The sequence below is a fragment of the Gossypium raimondii genome, chromosome 8, assembly GCF_025698545.1.
Source record: "Gossypium raimondii isolate GPD5lz chromosome 8, ASM2569854v1, whole genome shotgun sequence".
Classification (NCBI taxonomy): Eukaryota; Viridiplantae; Streptophyta; class Magnoliopsida; order Malvales; family Malvaceae; genus Gossypium; species Gossypium raimondii.
Genome location: NC_068572.1, coordinates 61,111,475 through 61,128,705, shown reverse-complemented (window position 1 = coordinate 61,128,705; position 17,231 = coordinate 61,111,475). Strand labels below are relative to the sequence as shown.

At 33.1% G+C, this 17,231-nt stretch overlaps 3 protein-coding genes across 4 annotated transcripts; 1 reads left to right on the top strand and 2 right to left on the bottom strand.

The window, feature by feature from the left end:
- Positions 1 to 234: 234 nt before the first annotated feature.
- On the top strand, positions 235 to 5,057 carry LOC105792816 (TPR repeat-containing thioredoxin TTL1). 2 transcript variants are annotated; one of them, XM_012621615.2, is made up of 7 exons: positions 235 to 1,364; positions 2,550 to 2,745; positions 3,186 to 3,370; positions 3,451 to 3,784; positions 4,132 to 4,309; positions 4,402 to 4,493; positions 4,582 to 5,057. In XM_012621615.2, exons 1-7 carry the CDS (start codon positions 529 to 531, stop codon positions 4,741 to 4,743), a joined length of 1,983 nt encoding a protein of 660 aa, XP_012477069.1. In that variant the 5' UTR covers positions 235 to 528; the 3' UTR covers positions 4,744 to 5,057. The 2 variants fall into 2 exon arrangements, with proteins under 2 accessions (XP_012477069.1, XP_012477068.1); XM_012621614.2 differs by having other exon boundaries at positions 4,402 to 4,508.
- Positions 5,058 to 5,446: 389 nt separating this feature from the next.
- Positions 5,447 to 6,292, bottom strand: LOC105792818 (olee1-like protein). The gene is made up of 2 exons (XM_012621617.2): positions 6,101 to 6,292; positions 5,447 to 5,907 (listed from the first exon to the last, which is right to left on the bottom strand). Exons 1-2 carry the CDS (start codon positions 6,270 to 6,272, stop codon positions 5,579 to 5,581), a joined length of 501 nt encoding a protein of 166 aa, XP_012477071.1. The 5' UTR covers positions 6,273 to 6,292; the 3' UTR covers positions 5,447 to 5,578.
- A 720-nt stretch (positions 6,293 to 7,012) lies between these two features.
- Positions 7,013 to 11,390, bottom strand: LOC105792815 (phosphoenolpyruvate carboxylase). The gene is made up of 11 exons (XM_012621612.2): positions 11,232 to 11,390; positions 10,848 to 11,060; positions 10,364 to 10,755; positions 10,211 to 10,295; positions 9,899 to 10,121; positions 9,713 to 9,816; positions 9,552 to 9,639; positions 9,326 to 9,480; positions 8,228 to 9,226; positions 7,772 to 8,158; positions 7,013 to 7,685 (listed from the first exon to the last, which is right to left on the bottom strand). The coding sequence occupies exons 2-11, from the start codon at positions 11,025 to 11,027 to the stop codon at positions 7,389 to 7,391; spliced, it is 2,910 nt and encodes a 969-aa protein (XP_012477066.1). The 5' UTR covers positions 11,028 to 11,060; positions 11,232 to 11,390; the 3' UTR covers positions 7,013 to 7,388.
- Between the last annotated feature and the right edge of the window lie 5,841 nt (positions 11,391 to 17,231).

Sequence of the window (17,231 nt, the reverse complement as noted above, 5' to 3'; positions counted from 1 at the left end):
AAAAAATATAAAATTTTAGAAATTAAAATGTAAATTTATTTTTATTAATTTAAAATTTTAAAATTTTAAAGGAGATATTAAAAAAATTTTATTTTAAGGGCGTATATTCTCTAAATAATAATAGTAATAATAACTACTCCTCAAAATATAGAGAAAATTTTTTCCAAAATACTTCAAATTTACACTTTAAATTGTTTATTTTTTATTAAAAAAAAAGAAGATAAATAAAACGATGAAACGAAACCTGTCTCGTGAAGCAGCAGGACCAACACTCTTTTCTCTTCCATTTTTCTTTTCTTTTCTTTTCATTTGATTTCTCTTTGAAAATCCCTTCCTTTCTCTCTCTAAATTCTTTGCTTCTTTCCGTTTCCTTTCCCTTTAGATGTTTAGTTCAAAGTGTTTCCTTTCTACATTCACCTCATTTCACTCACATTACCAATAAATAACCCTCCACAAAGTCCCGAAGGTGAAAGCTAGAGGTAAAGAGAGTAGAATTGGAGTAAAACCCATTTTTAGTTGAAGGGAAAAATGTCGGATTTAGGTAAGCCGGTGACGGAGAGAGGGGGTTTCGAGAAACTTCCTGATCAACTTCGTGACTCACTGAGTTACGATTTTAACAAGCCTGATTTCCGTGAACTCGATCTGGGTTCACCCGTTTCGCCGCTCCGAACTCGACAATCCGGTCTCACGATGACAACGACTACTAGTTCGAGCTCGAGCTCATCCGGATCGGTTTCGGGTCGAAATGGATCCATCGTGACTGGTAGAAGATACGAGTCTCGTATAAATAACAATTCCGGCGAACTTTCCGGGTCAAACGAAACAAGCCCGACTGTTTCGACGCGGATTTTAAAACCGGGTCAGATAAGATCCGAACCCAACATCCCCGTCAGTTCTCCGTCTGTCAATGTTCTTCCGACGGGTAATATATGTTCTTCAGGGAAAATCCTAAAAACCGGCATGGCGGTGAATCGGAGCTCAAGGCCCGACGTTTTAGGTTCTAGGTCCGGTAATTATGGCCATGGCAGTATAATGCGGGGCTCTGGAATGGGAATTGGACACATTACAGCTTCCAAAGGTGGTACCTTTGATCACAATAACACCATGGGGAAAGCAATGGAACCTGATGAAGTGAAGAGAATTGGCAATGAGATGTATAAAAAAGGACAATTTTTAGAGGCTTTGAGTTTATATGATAAGGCTATAGCTTTGTCTCCAGGTATTGCGGCTTACCGGAGTAATAGAGCGGCGGCATTGACGGCGTTAGGGAGATTAGGAGAGGCGGTGAAGGAGTGTGAGGAAACTGTTAAGTTGGATCCTAACTATTGGAGGGCTCATCAGAGATTGGCTTCATTGTTGTTAAGGTATAAAATAATTTCGATTATACATTCCTTTTGGTGTTTAAATGGTTTTCTTAGAGTGTGAGTAGAAATATTTCTGTATAGTTCTTTTGATGTTTTTAATCTAATTTTGTTAGAAAAAATCTTGGTTTTAATTGTTGCTAATGTTGTTGATTGGTTTTGGTGGGTTGTGATGCTTTTGATCTACATTGTTGGACTTCTTGTTTTGTGTTTGTGTATGTTCGTATGTGTGTATGTATGTGTGTATGTGTGTGTGTGTATGTATTATGTGTGTTTCTTGTATTTCCTTGTTCCTTTAGGTACATTGTGGAGGCTCCTGTTAATACAGATTGCATTTTGCCTTTTTACTAAAAAACTGGACAAATTAGTCTATGTATCTTAGATCAAAGAGCAAATTGGTATTTTTTGTTAAAAATTTCACCAATTTCTACCATTAAACACGGGCCTAGTTGATGAAATAATCAGATAGTTACACATGGCGTGTAATGTGTACCTTATGTTTTCCTTTATGTTGTTAGTGTGTATGTATGTTTGTGTGTATGTTTGTATGTATATGTATGCGTGTTGTATTTCCTTTTTCTTTAGTTGCTTTGTCTTGGAGGTGGTCCCAAAATTTCGATTCGGTGAATGAATTTGAGTAATGCATTGATGAGAGTAGTCACTAATATTATTGATTGTTATATTTATTTATATATATATATTAGTTACTTTTCTGTTTGCCATATTTAATATTTATCCTCAGAACTGTCTGCTCTCTATCTTTTCATTTCTGATCCGGGTTTCTTCAATTCTTCGTGCCTGTACCGACTGTTGACTTTTAGTTATATGGTTCTCGTGTTGGTCGTAGTTTGTATTTGTTAGATCACCTTACCTAGGTTTATTCTTCTTTTAAGTATTTCTCAAGTTGTTTGTTGATATTCGATGTCCAGCTTCTCTCAACCAATCTGGTCAAATGTTTTACGGTTTTGTGTTCAAACTACATATATCCTTAAAATGATTGGCTATTGGATATTGGTTAGCTCATGAGTCATGAGCTTGTCGGCTATGTTCTCTATCGTCTATAAAAGATTATGTATCCATCTGTTCCATTGTTTTGCATGTTTACGTTACTTCTCGCGAGTTGTTCTCATTGACACCGATGTACCTATAATATTTTGGTTGCTTCGATTTAACGCCGCTGCACTTCAGGGTCGGGCAGGTCGAAAACGCTAGGAAGCACCTATGTCTTCTGGGGCAGCCACAAGATCGAACTGAGTTACAGAAGTTGCAGGCTGTGGAAAAGCATCTTTGCAAGTGTACAGATGCTCGGAGAATTAGGGACTGGAAGAGTGCATTAAGGGAAACCGATGCTGCCATTGCCTCTGGAGCTGACTTCTCTCCTCAGGTAAAAAAGCGGTAAAAGTATCATGGAAGCCGTTGTACTTGGAGTCAGATTGCATTTTACCCCATTTACTCAAAAAATGAGCAAATTAGTCCTTGTATATTAGATTAAAGAGTAAACTGGTCATTTCTATTAAAAATTTCATCCATTTCTACTGTCAAAAATTGAGTGGCTGACAAAATAACCAAATAGACATGTACAGTAAAAATGAATTAAATTTTTAACAGGAGGACCAGTTTGCTCTTTGATCTAATGTACATGGGCTAATTTGTCAATTTTTTAGTAGAGGGGGCAAAATGTAATCTGACTCATAGTATAAGTTCCTCCATGGTACTTTTACCATAAAAAAGCTCAGCTAAAGTTTTTTCTTCATTAAATTACGAAGAATTTGTGCAGTTAACGGACATGGAAAATGGCTGAACTGATTCAAATTGAATTTACAGCTTTTTATGTGTAGAGTGGAAGCCCTTTTGAAACTCCATCAACTCGATGATGCTGAATCAAGCCTTTCGGTTGTTCCTAAATTAGAACCATGCACCAACTCCTGTTCACAGACTAAGTTCTTCGGGATGTTTTCTGAAGCATATCTCTTCTTTGTCCAAGCACAAATTGAGATGGCACTCGGAAGGTTAGTAAAAAAACGATTCTAAGCTTAATCTGATATCAGTTATTTGCAAAATACAAAAATTGATAGCGGATATATTACAGGTTCGAGAATGCTGTTACAGCTGCTGAAAAGGCTGAACAAATTGATCCCCGAAATGTTGAAGTTGCTGTACTGCTTAACAACGTGAAGTTGGTTGCGAGAGCACGGGCACGTGGGAATGATCTGTTCAAATCCGAAAGATTCACTGAGGCCTGCTCAGCGTATGGGGACGGTCTTAGGCTCGATCCATCAAACTCTATTCTTTATTGTAACAGAGCAGCTTGTTGGTTTAAGCTCGGGCGGTGGGAACATTCCGTTGAAGATTGTGACCAAGCTTTAAGCATCCAACCAAATTACATAAAAGCCCTTTTACGAAGAGCGGCATCTAATAGCAAGGTATAGAAATTCTTTAAAAGCTTTTTTTTAGGTAAAAGTACCATGGAGGCCCTTGTACTAGGAGTTAAATTGTATTTTGCTCACTTTACTTAAAAAATGAGCAAATTAGTCATTGTATCTTAAATCAAAGAGTAAACCACTCCTCTCTGTAGAAATGGATAGAATTTTTAATCGGACTGATTTGCTCTTTAATCTAACGTGCATGGGTTAATTTACCAATTTTTTTAGTAGAGGGGGCAAAATGCAATCGGACTCCTTGTACAAGGGCTTCTATTGTGCTTTTACCCTATCTTTGATCATAAGAATAGCCATCTCATGTATATGCTATTTGACATTGTGAACTATAGCTAGAGAGATGGGCTGATGCGGTTCAAGATTACGAAGTTTTGCGAAGGGAACTTCCCGATGACAACAAGATTGCCGAATCTCTATTTCAAGCACAAGTCGCATTGAAGAAATCTCATGGCGACTTCGGCGAGGAAGCATGCAGTATCAAACAGTTCCGAGCTGCGATATCTCTGCCAGGTACATTTTTGCCCTTGCGTTCACCAAAATTTAAACTGTCATCGTTTTTACCGTCTCGAATCCCCTCTTGAAAGAGTTAATTCAATCAACAGGCGTTTCCGTAGTCCATTTCAAGATGAGTTCCAACATGCAATGCAAACAGATATCTCCATTCGTGGATTCACTATGTGACCGCCATCCCTCCGTAAATTTTCTAAACGTAAACGGCCCACCTTTTATTTTTTTTTCTGATACTCGTTTAGAAAATAACAGAAATGTGTTCTTTCGAATAGGTGGACATCGAGGAGAGTCCTGGAGTTGCAAATGCCGAAAACATAAGTATCTTACCAACATTCAAGATATACAAAAACGGTTGCTGCCTCAAGGAAATGGTGTGTCCGAGTCGAGAAATGCTTGAACACTCAGTGATACATAATAGCTCTTACAACCCATGATGGCACCGTTTTCCACTATAATTTTTTCCGGTACTTTCTTGCTGCCCAAATCTCCATTTTTGTTGGGAATTTACACAAAAACCATTGTGCCATAGGAACCCAGAAAAGTCACAGCTTTTAGTTCCCTTTTGCAGCTTTTAAATTTATTCATTCATTTCCTCATTGCTTTGGGGTTCATTTTAAAGATGCAATGAGAGGATTTGCAGGCAGGCTGTTAGTAGATGATATGTGCTTGTGTATATATACGTGTGATGATAAATATTGTTTCTTTTTTATTTCATCAATAAGGAAAAAAAATTCGTATTATCTATAAATTTGTGCTAAAAATAAATTGAATATAAATTATAAATACCGTTTTGTTTCTTTATTGAGTGAATGCACTTTAAATTTATACATTGAATAAAAAATTAACATTGCTGCTTTTATTTTCTTAAAATTTCAAACACTACAGGGTTTTTTTATGGTTTATTGACTATATATATATATATAATTATGGTTTCTAATGTTTCATTGTCTTAACATTTATTTAGGGAAAAATACTATGGAGGTATTTTTGTATTAGAAGTTAGATTGTATTTTGTTGTTCTGAAAAATGGTTAAATTAATTCTTGTATATTAGATGAGATTAATTTGTCTATTTTTGTGTAAAATGGATTCCGACTTTTAATTCAGGGATCTATTTTTGTGTAAAATAGATGCTAAATTATTGAATAAAGTTCAATATATGATGAGTACGAGTACATATATATATATATATATATAAGTTAAAATCATATCGAGATTATGCTATGCTCGCATGATTAAGATTCGATATGATCTTGGGATTTAAAAATCCTTATTCGGTAAGAGGGAAGCCCATTTCTTTAAGAACTTGAGCACATCCAGGGACAGCTACCTTCTTCTTGAAGCCAAGATTGTTAGCCTTTCTGCTAGGCTCGGCTAAGCCATCATCGCTTGTTAATTCCACTTGTGCCTTTTCAAATGCTTCCATCTTCTCGTTACAATCCGCCCTTGGACTGCTCACCGTGCTCACCTCGCAAATCTGTTCCTCGTGGTTGCCTTCCACCGGGATCTTGTACACACCGTTTGCGTCTGTTTCCGCTTCGTGGCTGTACGTAACAGTTTCGTCCCCTTGTTTCCTGCACTCCAACTTCACCTTGGCACCTACAAGAACATTGAGTTAATGAGCAACGGTAAGAGGAAAGAGAAAACCATGAGGGATTTAATAAACGAAGATTTCTTGTTCCGCAAGCAAGCAAAAGAAAAAAGAGTAAGAAAAAAAAGTGAAACTATAAGGAATTTAATAATCAAAGGTTTCTTGTTCTTCAAGTAAGTAAAAAGAAAGAGAAAAGAAAACCTGGTATGGGTTCGCTGAGTTTGGTTTCGAACTCTACGCGGCAAGTGTCACAATAAATTTTGCCGAGTACGACGAACTTGTTGTCGAGACTGCCGGCATAGGCGAAGCCAACGAGGGAAGACAACAAGCAGATTGCCATTGAAACCAGGGCCCTCTGTGAAGCTTTTGCCATTTTTTTCTTATTTGTTCCTGTTTTGGGTTGATGAAACTTGTAAACAAGGTGAATTTATAGGGATTTAATTTTGTTTCAACCCCTTTTTTTTCGCCATTTTTAAAGTATTTGCAGAGAAAGACTCATTCTTTTTTAACTAAAATTAGTAATATAAAAGTAACAATAAAATCATGGGTAAATTGCACCAGTAGTAACTCAACTATTAGTAAATTTCTTTTTTTTTCACTCAACTATGAAAAATTACAAAATGGTCAACCAACTATTCAATTTTGTCTTTTTTGGTGACCAGGTGGGTAGCTTTTAAAATTAGCATGATAGTAACTTTAATCCTCAATATTTCTGCATTGTTTCAATTTAGTCTTGATTGTAAAAAATTTAACCCTTAACATTTACACATTGTGTAATATGGTCTTTTGCAATTTTACTTTTCTTTATGACCCTTTAACCTAAAAAGCTAAAAAAAACAAATTTATTAGCTAAATTTGATTGAAAATATAAAAAATAGAAACACTAAAAAATCTAAGATAATAATTTTATTTTTCCCATTCTTTTAAAATTAACCCTCAATGTTACAAAGACAAACTAAACGCAAAAAAAAAAAAAACACTGTGTAAACGTTGAGAGTTATTTTTAGAATCAAAACTAAATTGGCATAATGTATAAATGTTGAAGTTAAAATTGCTATTATGTTAATTTTAAAAGCTATCGACATTAGTCAACTAGTCAACAAAAAAGATAAATTTGAATAATTGGGACCACTTTATAACTTCTCATAGTTGGATAACCAAAAAAGAAATTTACTAAGAGTAAAGTTACCATTTTGTAACTTTTCATAGTTGGGTGACTACTAATGGATTGCCACATACGTGGCTATAATTAGAACCAAACCAAGGCTTGCTTACATTATATATATATTGGCCAGATTGCTTAATATATATATTGGCCAGATTGCTTACATAATATTTAAAAAGCATATAATATAATAAGTTTTGGTGCAACAATAAACACTGTAACTAGGAATTTAAATAGCATCATCCACATTTTTTAACCCGTCGTCAATGTGTGTAATTCTTATTCTCGGGACTAAATCGACTTAAGAGTTAGCCGAAGTGGGGTTTAACCGGTGTTTTGCAAGCCGGCAGCAATACCCTTCATGGTCAAGATGAGGGTGTCTTCTAAACCGGGGGCGTATTCACTTGTTGGGTTTAGTTTCACGAGTTCATCCGCGGATTTGTTTGATTCCATGATCTCTTTGGAGATATGTGGACGGAACTTGACATCGTAGCTCGGGTCACGGATACGTTTGAGTGTGTAGGCTTGGCAGACATTTAGTGTTGTTATGTATGAATCTCGGAGCCGTAGTCTTTGCTTCAAGTACGGATCACCTTCGAGAAGATCCTTGTGCCCAGCAATCTGGAAATAGCATCAACATTCGTTAGCCAAATACATTGTTCGAAAGAAATAAATCGAAGCAGGGAATTGTGTTCTAGTGAGTTTACTTGTAGGAGAAGGCTTTTAGTTTCTTCATAGTTAGTCCTCAACCGCTCTCCAAATGACCATAGTTCTTGAGAAACAAGGAGATTATCATATAAGGCGGCGATCCCGGGATCTCCTTTTGCGAAGACCATTTCAACCAAATCGATCGTTACCCGGAAGAAAGGCCATTCGTTGTACATCTGCCGCAGCATATGGAGATTCTTAATGTCCTTTTGAATGGCATGTTTGAATGCTGCTCTAAAACCGAGCCAAACGGGAAGATGAAATCTCGTCTGTGTCCAGGCAAAGATCCACGGGATAGCTCGGAGAGATTCGATGCCCCCACTTGGCTTCCGCTTCGATGGTCTGCTACCAATATTCATCCTACCGTACTCTAACTCGGGTGTAGCCTACAACCAAAAGAAACAGTATTATTCAATCAAAAACTGCTAAGAATGTGAGTATGCAAGTTCACTTACGAGGCGGAAATATTCAACAAATCGAGGTTCTTTGAAGACAATGGAACGGTACTCCTCTGTAGCAACGACCGCCATTTCATCCATCAAAGCACGCCATTCAGGTTTCGGTGAAACCGGAGGGTGCATACCATGCTCAAGTGTGGCAGCTGTAAAACGTTGGAGTGTTCTAAAGCACAAATGCTCTTCTCCGAACGATTTCTCAATAACTTCACCTTGAACTGTAACACGAAGTGACCCGTGAATAGTTTCCGGTGGTTGAGATAATATAGCAAGATGGGTGGGACCACCTCCTCTTCCAACAGTTCCACCGCGACCATGGAACATTGTTAGCTTCACACCGAACTGCTTAGCGACCTTTATAAGCTCCTCTTGAGCTTTGTACAACTGCCACGCAGCAGAGAAACGCCCAGCATCTTTACCCGAATCTGAGTACCCAATCATAACTTCTTGTTTGCCGTTGATCCGGTTTCTATACCAATCTATAGAGAAAAGTCGAGCCAATGCAGCGGGTGCAGCCTCTAAATCCGCAAGCTTCTCGAAAAGTGGTACAACTCTTAATGGTTGCTTCACGTGGCATTCACGCTGTAGGAGCTCAACAGCAAGAACATCCGAAGGTGTAGTCGCCATTGAAATGATGTATGCTCCGAAGCTGTCTGCCGGGAGTTCCGCTATGACATGGAACGTGTCCAAAACATCGGCAATTTCTTCGGTTTTAGGAAGATCGAGACCAAACAACGGGCGCTTGCCACGCAGTTCAGATAACAACCATTCCTGCTTTTGTTCTTCAGACCATTCTCGATAGGAACCGATTTCCAAGTACTTGGTAATGGCATCTATGGCATCGGTGTGGCGATCAGACTCTTGCCTAATGTCAAGTCTAACAAGTGAGAGCCCGAAAGTCGAAACTTGCCTCAAGAAATCGAGAAGGCTTCCATCAGCAATCGGTTGGTCACCACACGAGCAAAGAGATCTATAACACAGTTCGAGCGGCTCCAGGAACTGCATAAAATTTATGACTTTCATTAGCATCGATGCCACTTATGAAGAGGCTACTAAACTACCGATACAACGGAACTACAAAACCAGGTTTGATGAGACCTGCTCAATGTTGGTGAAAGTTGCTTCCACTGGAATATCGGAGATACCGTGAGATAACATTTGACGAGACCGTTCTCGTGTCTGATACAGCTTGTCCCTAACATCACCGAGAATAACACGGTACGGTTCATTCGGAGGAACTTGTTTCCAGAACTCTGCAATACAAGTAACACCAATAAGAACTAATGGTACGAGAATACGAGATCAGTTGAACATAATAGTATACCTATGTAATGTTTAGCATCTCTCCTTGATGATCTATGAAGTTCTTCAGCACGAACACGAAGCTCATCGCTGCAACGCCACATCGACAACTAAACACACAAACATCAATAAGAACCGAGCCTCAAACGGGAACTTTAAGTTAAAGAATGGAAGCTAAAATACCTCGAACATCAGATCCTCGATTTGGGAGTAGTATAAATTAGCAGCCATCAATCTAGCCAACAAGCAAACATCCCTTGTGACCTCGGGCGTTACCCTCGGATTACCTGCATTATACACCAAGAAAACGATATAAATGCCCCCGAATATATACCATCTTTTACTATTTATTTACTTGTGTGACCATACCATCACGATCACCGCCCATCCACGAAGAAAATTGAATAAGCGGAGCATTATAAGGAACACGTTCATTAATCCCGATATTCTTCAAAGCTGTATCAACTCGTCGTAAAAATTTAGGGACACCCTTCCATATCGTTTCATGGAAGTAACTCATTCCGGCCCTCATTTCATCTTGAGGAGTCGGTTGTGTCCTTCGAATCTCGTCCGTACGAAATGCGGCTTGAATCTACACGTAAAAGACAAGCAAAAACAGAGTTGCAAGACAGGGGATCACACATGTTTATCAAACGAATATCACGAAAACCCGACACGTACCTCGCGCTGTAAAGCCTCGTCGAGCTCTTGCTTATCGTCCGGAGAAATATCTTTACCATACAACTGCGCTAAACAATTTCTTATCCTGCAAGAAACCGAAAAACTTAGGCATTGAATTGAAATTTTCTTGCATAGGGAAAAAACCACACACACCTTCCATGTTTTTGCAACAACGATCTACGAACCGATTGCGTAGGATGCGCAGTAAAGACGAGATCAACGGTTTGATTCTTAAGAGCATCGAAAACTTCTTCCGGTGACTTATTCAAATCAACCACAAGTCTCTTTAAAGTTTCTTCGATATCGGATTCGGTCGTAGCCGAATTCTCGTCAACGAAATCGCCCTTTTTCAACTTAATCCTTCGCCGATATGCGATTTGAACTTCCTCGGCGAGGTTAGCTAAGTTAAGCATATGTGAAAAAGCTTTAGCTACGACAATGGAATCACCTGGATCTAAACTGGTTAATACATTCCCTAATTCCTCAAGTTTTTTGGGATCATTTTTCCCTTCATATTCAGCTGACAGTTCATAACATTCTTGAACCTAAAAGTTTTTAAAAAAAAATCCCAAACATTAAAAAATAGTACAAAACAATCCCAAAACAGATATTGATTAAAAAAGGAAGAAGAACATACAGTTTCTTTAAGATCTTCGCCATGTAAATCTTGAAGAATATCAAGGAATCGATCTAAAAGCAAAGCATCGTATTCAACTAATTTATCATCTTCACTTACTTTAGAAGGAACCAATAGTCGTAACTGTGCATCAATGGAAGCTAATTTTTGCATCTTGTTTGAATTACTAGTACTCGCCATATCTCACTTAAAGGTTAGAACTTTAGCCTTTTTCTTAAAGAAGAAGAAGAAGAAGAAGAAGAAGCAAAGATCAAAGATTGGATATACGGTAATAGATATAGAATCTGATTAATACCCAGAAAATAAAATCTATAAAAAGTTTTGATTTTTGAGAGAAAAAAAAAGAGACCTAGATTTGGGATTTTTTTTCAAGAAATGAATTACCTTAAAAACTGCTAATGAGAAAAACTGAAACTGTGGATCAAAGAGAAGGGGGGGGGGGTTGTGAGAAGGACTGAAGAAAAATAAATTTTATTTATAGAAGAGACAAGATTCTGATTCAGCTATATGAAAGGTTCAATCTTTATTTTTTTTATTTTTTTTTTCAGGCGGTTTTATTGGCTAAAACCAGTGTTGGAAGTTGAAGTAAAAAGGCCGCGAATCATAGTTTGGACTTCGTTCTTTGTTGCGGTCTTTACATTCTCTCTCTCTCTTTTGACTGCAACAAAAAAATTTTGATGAAATTGATTCCGATTCAAGGTCACATTGATGGCACATGTGATGTGATGTGATTAGATGTAACGGTAAATCATCTCGAAATTTAAAAAATTAAAATTAATGGATCAATAAGTAATTGAGTGTAATAATAAGATAAATTGTACTTCTAAAGAGAAGATTCAGATTTAAATATTAGAGATGATTCACAAATTTGAATATTAACAGAAAAAGACATGAATAATATATATATATATATATATATATATATATATAAAGAATTGATGGAATCTAAATTCAAGGATTAAAATAATTTTAATTGTCAAGTTCGAGCATCAAAATAGATAAAAAAGTATAAGTATCAAAGTAGATCTAATTACTAAGTTCAAGTTCATTTTATAATTTGAAAAAAAGGATATTGGAAGAGTTGATCTTGTTCCATTCAATGATGAAGTCGAAATTTTTTTTAGGAGGACCGAAATTTAATTATAATTTTTACGATTGTAAAATACAATTTCACTATTTTAATAGTTTATATTTTTATATTTTTTAAATTTTAGGTGATCAAAGTATAATTTTATCTTTACTAATTTAAAATTTTAAAAAATTTAAAGAGTTTAAATAAAAAATTTCCTACCACCCCTAGCTACACCCTTAATTCTATTTGATTCAATATCAAATTTAATGGACACTTAATATAATTATCCGTCACTAAATATTTTTAAATAAAAAGTAAACATGTTTTTCAAAAAGAAATAGTTGAAGAGAATAAAATATATTTTCAAAGATGCTTCTCTTTTACTTTTTATTTAACGAGTGTATGTTTTTTAAAATAAATTTAGGTAAGAAAATAAAATTATATAAAATTATCATAATAATTATTTAATTATTATAAAATAAATATTATTTATTTCAATGTTTAAATGTGTTATAATTATATTTTAAAAAAATTACCATTATAATTTGATTTAATTTTTACATTTTCTAAATTATTTCATTATATTTAAAATTTTAAGATAGATGGATAAATAAATTTTAAATTTTTAAATAAAAACTATATATATGTCCACAACTATTGTATAAAACTGTTTTAAAGAATAGTATTTTAAACTTTTCATTTTTAACATATCTTTTAAAATATTCTTACTTTCACCTTTGTCTGTCATCATTTTTTTTATTTTTAGCATTAAATTAAAAATAAATTGTATTTTAATTTATACATACAATTCCGTACATTGCCCAAGAAAGAAATTAGTTTATAATATTACCACTACTTTTTATTGTAATTATGTAAGATTTAAAATAAAATTTATTAATTTATAGAAAATGTAAAACAAAATGTTTATTTTATTCTTAGAACAATATATTCATATATTTTACTATTTTTAAAATAAAAAATACATATTCGCATTTTTAAATCACCATTTAGAAATGATAAAAATATTTAAATTAGATTATAAAAATATATAAATAATTTTGTTTTAAACAATAAAATAATCAAATTAAGCCAATCTAAGATTGAAAACATAAGACCAAGCCCACCTTAAACCTGGTTAGATCGATTGGATTGAATAAGTTGTTAAACTCGTAAACATTTCTACTTTTTACCCACTTTTAGTTTTTTTAATTCTTTTTAATTTGGATAATAATTAATTGTTTTAATTTATATTAGCAAATTATAATTGATAAATTTGATATTATTAGCCTTGTACTTATTATGAAATTAACAAATAACGTGGGTAAACCTATCCTAATTAAACCTAAGATAATATATTTTAAAATTGTAGAATCTCTTTCATTTAAGATGTAATATATTAGTAATTACTTAAGTCTTAGTTGGACTGGCATAGGTATTATTATCAATGTACGTGGACATGAGTTCGAGTGTACTGTAACACATTATCCTCCTATTCATGAGTTGAGAATGAGCTACGGGTAGTTCTAGACATTATACAAACAAAAATGACTATTTTTATACTTTACCCATTATTATATTACAAATTTATTATTCAATTCCACTAAAAAAATGAACTCACCCTTGATATTATGTCCTATCACATTTTAATTATTGTTTTTTTCATGCCATGCAACATCTTCGTATTGGACAATTTTGTTAAAATGTTATATGATGAGAATGATGGTAATTTCATTAATAAATTAGAAAATGACCATTTTAATTACATTAAGGTTATCTTCATAGTTGAGCATGCAAAAGCATGGAGTAGCTTTGGTTGACTTGAAGGGTACCTTTCAATTACACTTCATATTTTCATTGGATTATGCATAATTTCTTTATTTTATTTATTTGATTTGATGTTAGACTTTTAATATCTGAAATCCAAGTTCACGAATCAAATTTAAAATAAATTATTAATTTTTTATTGTTCCATAGAAAATTGATATTAATTAAAAACTAAATACAACTCTTTGCGACTCCATTAATAATTTAATCCAACATAAATATAAATATAAACATAAACATCATCATCATAATGATAAATCATAAAAGATGGGAGAACTGCTCGCCACATAATCAACTACCTAAAACAATAAAATTATGATATTAAAAAAATACAAATTGATTAATTAAATGGGAATTAACTCACGTCAATGCTTCTGCAGTCCAATCGAGTTAATATAATTACTTAAATTACTAATAACATGAAAATAATAACAATCTCTCATTATTTCTTCTATTTTAGCCTATCTATATTATTCATAAGGTTTTACAATTAAATTTAGGGACAGACAGAATGGTAAATTTTAATATAATTCCTTTAAATTTTATATAATTATAAATTAATACATTGGTATAATTATTTTTATCCTTTAAATTCTTAAAAGAAAGTTTTGGCTTTGTCTCTCAAGTGAAATAAAAGTGTAACATCAAATTCATTTATACAAGTGAAAGGAAAAAGTATACAATAAAATTAGAATAATTATCCCTTTCAATATTTTATATATAATGACTAGGGGACTATTTTTTTTTCAATTTTATTAACATTAATTATTAAAACGAAAATTTTGAAAGTCAAGTGACCAAATTCTAAATCTTGAATACTCGGATTACTATTGTTGTAGTTTATCCATTTCAAAATAGATAATAATTCTTTTAATATATTTCAATTTACTTAATATACAATGTATTCACCAAATGGAATAAAATTAATAATTTTAAATCCATATTTTCAAATAAAATTTCTAGAGATAAACTTTTAGGACACGTTTTTATTTTTATTTTATTTTTATGAATTTAGACATTTTACTGTTCAAATTTTAAAATTTAAATTCAATTATTAACATAATTAATTTTATTAATAAATTCATTGTTGTGATATATTGAAATAAATAAAAAAACTCACTTGATAGACTAACCATGTAACAAAAAAAATATTATAATGAAACTGAATTTAACAAAAGAATTTTAACAATATTAACAATTGAATTTATATTTTTAAATTCAAAATATTAAAAAAAACTAGAAAATTCTTGAAATATACAAAGGTGCCTCTATTTTGTTTTTTGAACAATCTTTATATATAGGTTCTGATAATATCTACTCTTTTTGACATAATGCCTAGAACTATTAATAGTTCCTTCCCAACCCATAATTAGGAGGATAATGTGCTTCAGCGCACTCCAACTCACGTCTTTTTATATTGACAAAAATATTCATACTAATTAAACTAAGATTCAATCCGTAAAAAGTGTGTTTATTTAGATTTGGTGATTGAAATAAACAAATTTGTAGTACAACATTAGTGCATTCAAGTCCACGATTAGGCTATAGGGCTCTTCGAAATGGTTAAAATTATAGGCCAAACTACAAGCTTGGTTGCATCACTAAGCCCAAGGGATTGGGGCTGTAAGTGGAAAAATGACATAGCTTACCCATCCCAATAACTATAGCATCATTTTTCTCCATTCTAGATTTTATTAATTCCACTAAGAAAATATAATAGACCAAAATTAGATGTGGGTTTTTTTAAAAATTATTTCGATTATACTACTCATTCTCAATATAATTTGGTTTGATGGTCGGTTTATTGCTAAAAAGAAAAACATATTTAAAAAATTGGGGAAATAGAAAAAGATAATAAAAGAAAACCCCAAAAAAATCACAATTTTTTATTATTTAAATTGGGTTTAGGCCAATTAGTTAATGAAGTTAGGGCAGGGTGTTCTTTCTTAGTTTGATTTTAACTAATCTAATCCCCCTCTCCAAGTCAGTAGCTTGACCAATATAAACAACTATGAATTTCTGTAGAACTATTTTGATTTGATTTCAGATACATAATATGGTATGTGAAATCTTTCAAGGATTTGAATGATAGAAAAGGTGGAATACATTTGTAAGGCAAGAATATTTTTAAAACCTTCACCACCTGAAAAGGGAATAATTAGCCTTTGATTTTTAGGTTTTATTGGAAGAGGATGTTGACAAAATTTACACTCTACCACAAGTTTTCCTTTATAGATTTATTAATTATTACATGGTCAATAGCCAGCTTTGAGCCATTATTTCTTTGGAATTATTGGCTTTTGCCCAGCTTCCATTCCTTAACATTTTCCTCTTTTAACACAGTGTAAAGCCATTGATTCTCCAACACCAAAACCACAGTAATTTCTTTTCATGTTTGTTGCCCACAATTACTTTTTTTTCATCAAACTTTTAAGGTGATATCTTATTACAGAGAAAGATGGTAGCGGTTATGATAAAAGATAAGAATGAAGAGATTACAGTCGTTTAATTAAATTGATTAAAAAATAAACTCACTTTTCTTAATACATATTTTACGTGGAATGATTAACGATATTACTTTCTTGTACCATTTCTATATTCCTTTTATATGCATGCATCACTGGGAAATTGAAATCCCAACAAATACAAATAGGTTAATTATGCTATTAATCCTTATACTTTTCTCACAATTGAAATTTAATCCAAGAAATTTGGTTTTTTTTTTTTTTGTTTTAATAATTAAAGTAGTATTGTTTGAATACAGATTGGCTAATTGAGGGACCAGTCCGAAAAATTGTTTTGAACCGATTAGAATGGGAATAAATACAAACCGACTAAAAAACCAATTAAACTGGCGATTAAATCAACTAAAAATTGATTGAACCAGGTTTTTAGATTTTTTTTAAAAATTTTAATAAATTTTTAATCAGATTAGCAAACCTATAACCTAATCAGTTTGATCATTGGTGCAGTTTGAAAAACTTTGAATTAAAACATAATTAATTACACTATTATGGATTTTCGATTATGTGAATGCAAGTCCTTTGACGATTCTCATGACTTCAATTCAGGATGTAGGTCCTTGATTAAATAGACTAATAGCAACTTTAGTCCCTCCTAATTAAATTAAATAAAATTTCATATTCAACCTCTAAACTTTTAAAATTTTATTTTAACCCTCAATTAAAATCGAAATTCCAACTTCACCCGAGGTGTACTGTATAATAAGTTGACGAATTATTTTAAACAAATTCAACACATTATTACAATCATATACCCAAATTTCACCATGAAATCCTTCTTATCTTATAATCCTATCTTAAAATCATAGGCTCTCCGCTGTCCAAATTTTGTTAACCAAATTGGAAACTGCTCATTAATCAAACCCACTCAAATAATCAAAGTGGTTCAATCCACAAAGGAAAAAGAGAACCTTATCAAACCATATAGTGCTTAATTAAGCTATAATGTACTCCAAAATGATTGCT